This window comes from Clupea harengus, chromosome 17, assembly GCF_900700415.2.
Source record: "Clupea harengus chromosome 17, Ch_v2.0.2, whole genome shotgun sequence".
NCBI lineage: Eukaryota > Metazoa > Chordata > Actinopteri > Clupeiformes > Clupeidae > Clupea > Clupea harengus.
This window is the reverse complement of record NC_045168.1, coordinates 16,434,217-16,441,716: the sequence shown is the minus strand read 5'-3', so window position 1 is coordinate 16,441,716 and position 7,500 is coordinate 16,434,217. Positions and strand designations below refer to the sequence as shown.

Sequence of the window (7,500 nt, the reverse complement as noted above, 5' to 3'; positions counted from 1 at the left end):
CTGCTCCCACCTACCTAAATGCGCTTGTAAGGGCAAATGTTACACCCAGGATGCTGCGCTCTTCTAGTGAGCGTCGTTTGGCACTGCCGTCTGTGCAAGCACGGCAGTCCAGACTATTCTCATTTGTAGTTCCACGTTGGTGGAATGAGCTGCCCAGCACTACCAGAGCAGGGGCGTCCCTCTCTACCTTTAAGAAGCTTTTGAAGACCCAACTCTTCAGAGAGCACTTCCCGTCCTAACTGGCACTTCGACTAGTGCGTAACTTGCAATTACAGCAGTTACACTTCTGCACTCTTTCTTTCTTTTTATTTCATTTTGATATATTTCTAATGTAAAGTAGTATTTATTTATTGTTACACCAGGTTCTATTGCTCGTAGCTTGAATATTCTCTCCCTTGTACGTCGCTTTGGACAAAAGCGTCTGCTAAATGACTAAATGTAAATGTAAAATGTAAATGGATGTGATTGAGCTGTATAGAGTGTGTGGAGTGTGTGGATGTGGTTGAGCTGTATAGAGTGTGTGGAGTGTGTGGATGTGGTTGAGCTGTATAGAGTGTGTGGAGTGTGTGGATGTGATTGAGCCCCTTTCATTATGAGCACAGATTCCACTCTCATGCCTAGTTGATCCTGTGCAGTGGCTCAGCTTTGCAGCTTAATTCGTTTCTGAGAGGCGAGATACAGACATGAGGTATGGTCACGGCTGTTGTGTTGCTCAGATAAGTACATATTTCCAGGATTGTTCTTTAATTTCCGTGAATGGTACCACATTAGAGCATCCACAGTTGCTAATTTGCCTGTATGGCTGGATAAAAATAACGTTTTTAAGCATTGAAGCGCAGAATGTCTGATGTCTCGGCCAAAGCATATCATGTTTTTCAAGCCTGGTTCCCTGCCATGCAAACTGTAGTACACATTTGGTTATTGGGTGGCTCTTTTGTGATCTGATTTATTAGCCCATAAAAATGGAAAAAGCCCCCTAAAGTACCAAACATCTCAGAGATCTACCGATGTGTACACTATATCTACCGATGTGTACACTATATTTACCGATGTGAACACTATATTTACCGATGTGTACACTATATCTACCGATGTGTACAGTACACTATATCTACCAGTGTCATGGTAAATCATGACCGACACGTCTGCGTGGTTGACTGAAGTATGCCCGTGTGCACTTCCTGTCATGTGGTACGCCCTCCTCCCATCTGCTTCTGTTGGAGAGGAGAGAATGGGGCCAGTTGTTCTCCCCTCTGTGTGTTCCTAAAGCATGAAGGAGAGGAGATCTGTGTGTTTATCTCACTCTCCTAAAGCATGAAGGAGAGATCTGTGTGTTTATCTCACTCTCCTAAATCATGAAGGAGAGGTGCAGTAGGCAGGTGTGATCATGATGAATGCCTCCTCAGTAATCCTGGATGCTTTCACACAGAGCGGAACCTCTCTCCTCTGGCTCTGTGGCCTCTGGCTCTGTGTTCTATTCACTCTCTCCAGTGTGTGTCTCTGTGTTCTATTCACTCCAGTGTGTGTCTCTGTGTTCTATTCACTCCAGTGTGTGTCTCTGTGTTCTATTCACTCTCTCCAGTGTGTGTCTCTGTGTTCTATTCACTCCAGTGTGTGTCTCTGTGTTCTATTCACTCCAGTGTGTGTCTCTGTGTCTCTGTGCTCTATTCACTCTCTCTGTGTGATGCTGGGGGGGGGATGTGTAATGCGGGAGGTGTGACGGAGGAATCACTGACATGTCTTCTCTGCCTCCTCTCTCTCAGGCACTGGGCAGACGATCTTCAGGTTACACAACGGCTTCAGTGTCATCAACGACAACAACACCATCGCCAGGTAAGGCGTGGGAAGCAGCTCGATGCGCTTTCAAACGAGAGAGACATACAAACACACCGCCGTCCAAATCACTGCTGAGTCAGAACACATTAACATAGCCATATGACGCATCAGTCTGAAGTTTTCTGTTGTGTGGGAGGTGTTTGTGGCGACTGCCAGTCATCCTTCACTAAAATAGGGTCTCTGTGTGTGTGTGTGTGTGTGTGTGTGTGTGTGCGTGTGTGTGTGTGTGTGTGTGTGTGTGTGTGTGTGCAGATGTCTCTTGCAGAAGTCACAGGAGCCATGTGCAGTAGACCTGTGCTTGGCTGTGCTGAAACTCTGGAAGGTTGTTTGCCAAGGAAATGGTATGTAACTTTAAAAGGAGTTTATTTTACCTGTTTACTTTTTCATCAATACTTGGGTTGCACTATAAGACAATATGCAGAAATAGAAATTGACATTGGTATATAAAACTACTGGAGGTAATACTGTACGTTAGGCTTTGGTGAGGAAGGTGTGTGAGAGAGAGAGAGCAGGAAGGTGTAGGAGAGAGAGAGAGAGAACAGGGAGGTGTAGGAGAGAGAGAGAGAGAGCAGGGAGATGTAGGAGAGAGAGAGAACAGGTAGGTGTAGGAGAGAGAGCAGGGAGGTGTAGGAGAGAGAGAGAACAGGTAGGTGTAGGAGAGAGAGAGCAGGTAGGTGTAGGAGAGAGAGAGAGAGAGAACAGGTGGGTGTAGGAGAGAGAGAGAACAGGTGGGTGTAGGAGAGAGAGAGAGAGAGAGCAGGAAGGTGTAGGAGAGAGAGAGAGAGAGAGCAGGTAGATGTAGGAGAGAGAACAGGTAGGTGTAGGAGAGAGAGAGAGCAGGTAGGAGAGAGAGAGAGCAGGTAGGTGTAGGAGAGAGAGAACAGGTAGGTGTAGGAGAGAGAGAGCAGGTAGGAGAGAGAGAGAGCAGGTAGGTGTAGGAGAGAGAGAGAGAGAGAGCAGGTAGGTGTAGAAGAGAGAGAGAACAGGTGGGTGTAGGAGAGAGAGAGAGCAGGTGGGTGTAGGAGAGAGAGAGAGAGAGAGAGAGAGAGAGCAGGTAGGTGTAGGAGAGAGAACAGGGAGGTGTAGGAGAGAGAGAGAGAGCAGGTAGGTGTAGGAGAGAGAGAGAGCAGGTAGGTGTAGAAGAGAGAGAGAACAGGTAGGTGTAGGAGAGAGAGAGAGAGAGCAGGAAGGTGTAGGAGAGAGAGAGAGAGAGAGAGAACAGGTAGGTGTAGGAGAGAGAGAGAGCAGGTAGGTTTAGATGGCGTATGGAGTGAACAGTGTTAGCATATAGCTCTTTAGCTTGCTTATGGCGTATGGAGTGAACCGTGTTGGCGTATAGCTCTTTAGCATTTAGCTCTTTAGCATGCTTATGGCGTATGGAGTGAACAGTGTAAGCGTATAGCTCTTTAGCATATAGCTCTTTAGCATGCTTATGGCGTATGGAGTGAACAGTGTTAGCGTATAGCTCTTTAGCATGTAGATCTTTAGCATGCATATGGCGTATGGAGTGAACAGTGTTAGCGTATAGCTCTTTAGCATGCATGTGGCGTATGGAGTAAACAGTGCTTTCCCTTCCTGCCGCCTGTGTGGTCGAACAATTAAGAGACCTGTCATGTGCTCATTATCCTCTTTAAGTACAAGCGGTTTTGGCATTCAGTATAATGATGCAATTTCACCTGTAATTGTGTGTACTGATTAGGCAGAGAGAATGGTATACACACACATACACACACACACACACGCCTGTAATTGTGTGGACTGATTAGGCAGAGAGAATGGTGCATGTGGGTTTCTCCTGCCAGTGGCCCTGTAGCACAGGCTCATGGGAGATAGAACAAAGTGACCTGGGCATGCACACACCCACACACACACACACACACACACACACACACAAACACTCACACCTGTATTTGTGTGAATTGATTTGGTAGAGAGTTGTAAAACTACACTATAGCCACTATGTGCAGGCTCACAGGAGAGAGAGTAGAGGGACTTGGGAACGTGCACACACACACACACGCACACACGCACACACGCACGAACGCGCACACACACACACACACACACACACACACACACACACACACACACACACACACACACACACACAGTGCTAAGCATGCCAGTAGCATTGTGTCTTCTGTCTCCCTGACATGATTGGGTCATCCAGGCTGGGCTGTTGCCTAGCGCAGATGCGCTGCTGCCTGCTGCTCGTCATGCCCCGCATGCTCTCATTGCTGAGGCGTGTTTATGTATGAGTTCATTGTCTTTTTCAATTATACATGTGTTTAATGATGCTTCAAAGCACCCCGCTAATGAGATGTTTGTCTTATGTGTGTGTGTGTGTGTGTACAGAGACGAATCAGCAGCTGTTGATGGAGTGGGCCTGCGTGAGAGAGAGTCTAGTGTGCCTCCTAGTTTCATCCTCGGTAGCGGTGCGGCGCGAGTGTGTGACGCTGCTGATTCTGTACTCACACACTCCTCACGGAAGGTCCCTGCTCACGGACAACCTGGATTTGCACACGTGAGTGTTTCCTCTCTGTCACTGGTGACCTGACTAATGAGTGGCCCTTGGGGACGGCAGCCGATGTCCCCCCTCAGGTGTGCCTCCTCCTGGAGCCCCCCTGCCACAGCAGGTTCACAGGAGGGTCACAGGAGAGACCAACAGGGTCACAGGGTCACAGGAGAGACCTGAGATGGGGGTCACAGGAGAGACCAGAGATGGGGGTCACAGGAGAGACCAGAGATGGGGGTCACAGGAGATACCAGAGATGGGGGTCACAGGAGAGACCAGAGATGGGGGTCACAGGAGAGACCAGAGATGGGGGTCACAGGAGAGACCAACAGGGTCACAGGGTCACAGGAGAGACCTGAGATGGGGGTCACAGGAGAGACCAGAGATGGGGGTCACAGGAGAGACCAGAGATGGGGGTCACAGGAGAGACCAGAGATGGGGGTCACAGGAGAGACCAGAGATGGGGGTCACAGGAGAGACCTGAGATGGGGGTCACAGGAGAGACCAGCGATGGGGGTCACATGAGAGACCAGAGATATATTATAGCTTCACCAAGGCACAGGGCAGCGATTCCCTAACAGCAATGACCCACTGACATTCTCATGAGTACAAACACACTTCATACACACACACACACACACACACACACACACACACACACACACACACACACACAGAGCAGTGACATATCAATGAGTACAAACACACTACACAGTATTAGGGCGGACCTACTGTCGCTGCAGTGGAATTGACATGGTGAGACCAGTGGAGGTTGAAAGGGCACCGATAATGGTCGTAATTATAATAACACTGAAGAGGAAGTGGTCATAATAACACTGAAGAGGAAGTGGTCATAATAACACTGAAGAGGAAGTGGTCATAATAACACTTAAGAGGAAGTGGTCATAATAACACTGAAGAGGAAGTGGTCATTATAACACTGAAGAGGAAGTGGTCATAATAACACTGAAGAGGAAGTGGTCATAATTATTATAACACTGAAGAGGAAGTGGTCATAATAACACTGAAGAGGAAGTGGTCATAATCATTATAACACTGAAGAGGAAGTGGTCATAATAACACTGAAGAGGAAGTGGTCATATTAACACTGAATAGGAAGTGGTCATAATAACACTGAAGAGGAAGTGGTCATATTAACACTGAAGAGGAAGTGGTCATAATAACACTAAAGAGGAAGTGGTCATAATAACACTGAAGAGGAAGTGGTCATAATTGTGATGGGTTGATTGAGGTTGGAATGATTGGGTAACTCTCAGCTCCCTCCCTGTGTGCTCTCATGAATATAAATCCTCTCGACAGTTTAATTTTTTTCATTGAAGCATCATCCCCCCCTGACTGACCTGTCATCCACATTTCTCTGTATGTGTGTGTGTGTGTGTGTGTGTGTGTGCGTGCTTACGTGTGTGTGCACGCTTACGTGTGTGTGTTTTGTGTTTTGTGTCCCTGCAGGTTAGTTGAGCACCTGATGAAATGCCTACTCAGCGCGGGTGAAAGTGCTCAGGACACGATGGTGCTGTCAGTGCTGGAGAGCCTCGCTCAGGAGAAGAAGTATGTTTAACCCTCTACACCTACTGCTATAACCCCTATACACCTACTGCTATAACCCCTATACACCTACTGCTATAACCCCTATACACCTACTGCTATAAACCCTCTACACCTACTGCTATAACCCCTATACACCTACTGCTATAAGCCCTCTACACCTACTGCTATAAGCCCTCTACACCTGCTGCTATAAGCCCTCTACACCTGCTGTTATAAGCCCTCTACACCTGCTGTTATAAGCCCTCTACACCTACTGCTATAAGCCCTCTACACCTGCTGTTATAAGCCCTCTACACCTACTGCTATAAGCCCTACTGCTATAAGCCCTCTACACCTGCTGCTATAAGCCCTATACACCTACTGCTATAAGCCCTCTAGACCTACTGCTATAAGCCCTATAGACCTACTGCTATAAGCCCTCTACACCTACTGCTATAAGCCCTATACACCTACTGCTATAAGCCCTCTAGACCTACTGCTATAAGCCCTATAGACCTACTGCTATAAGCCCTATACACCTACTGTAAGGTCTGTGTTCTGTCCGTGTTAATTTCTGCGTTTGTCTCCCTTGTGTTGTCACATGTTTGTTCCCTTGTCTTGTCCTCGTGCTTCCTTGTTCCCGCCATGTGCTTTCCTATGTTTGTTTGTCTATGCCATGTGCCCTCTTGTTGTTGTCCGTGTCTCCACCCCTCACCTGTTCCCAATCTCCCGGTTTGTTTGTATTATTGGTTTCACCTGTGTCCTGTTAATTCCCCTTGTTTAGTCCACCTGTGTCTTTGTCTGCCCCGCCTTGATTGTTCTCACCTGTCCCTCGTTATCTGTTGCCTGTGTGTGTATATATAGTCCTTGTTTTCTTGTTTCTCGTTGCGTCTTGGTAAATTGTTGTTTCGTGGTATGTTCCTTGTTTTTTCCGCTGGTCCTCGTGTTCCTAGCGATTAGCGCTTCCTCCTTGTTTAAGTGATTACTCGTGCTTCTGACCTCTGCCTGTCCTACAACTATTCTCCTGCCTATTCCCTGTTTGGATTTGTTTGCTATTCTTGGACTGCCTACCTGTGTACGTTATATGGTTATAAGCCTGTATTATTGTTCTATATACTCTATACTCAGTGTTGTGAGGAGTATAAGAATGTTTGTATTAGTATATCAATGTAATATGTATTTCAATTATAGAAAAAATATTGACAGCGCCCTGCAGAAATGTACATGAGCAATACACTTGCCATTACAAGTACGAGTCACAGGCTAAGTGCTGTAAATACACGTGTTTAAAGATTATGCATCTTAGCTCTGTGGCCGACCAAACACTTATCACTTTGAGAAGCCTTTATGCGCAGGAGAGAAAAGTACTGCACATGATCCAGATATGGGCAGGACTGGATAGAGGTCTGCACAGGAACCATTCAATCACTTAGCATGGTGCGAAAGAGAGACCTCCATGCTCACAGTGGCGCTGGTGGGCCGGAGCTCAAGGGGTTGACGGATGCCTAATGCCTCAGGGAGAAACACATCCCTCTGAGCCGACGCAAGACGCGAGACGCCTGGAGCGTGTCCAGCCTCGCCGCCCGCTGCACCACCATGCA

General features: G+C 47.4%; 1 protein-coding gene across 2 annotated transcripts in view; it reads left to right on the top strand.

Annotated features, from left to right (window-relative positions):
* ttc12 (tetratricopeptide repeat domain 12) overlaps window positions 1-7,500 on the top strand; it is a 34,886-nt gene that overhangs the window by 12,558 nt on the left and 14,828 nt on the right. For both annotated transcript variants that reach the window (XM_031584290.2, XM_031584291.2), the window contains exons 10-13: window positions 1,764-1,833; window positions 2,089-2,177; window positions 4,192-4,360; window positions 5,822-5,920. In XM_031584290.2, coding sequence (XP_031440150.1) covers window positions 1,764-1,833; window positions 2,089-2,177; window positions 4,192-4,360; window positions 5,822-5,920 — 427 coding nt within the window. The remainder of the gene's footprint in view (window positions 1-1,763; window positions 1,834-2,088; window positions 2,178-4,191; window positions 4,361-5,821; window positions 5,921-7,500) is intronic.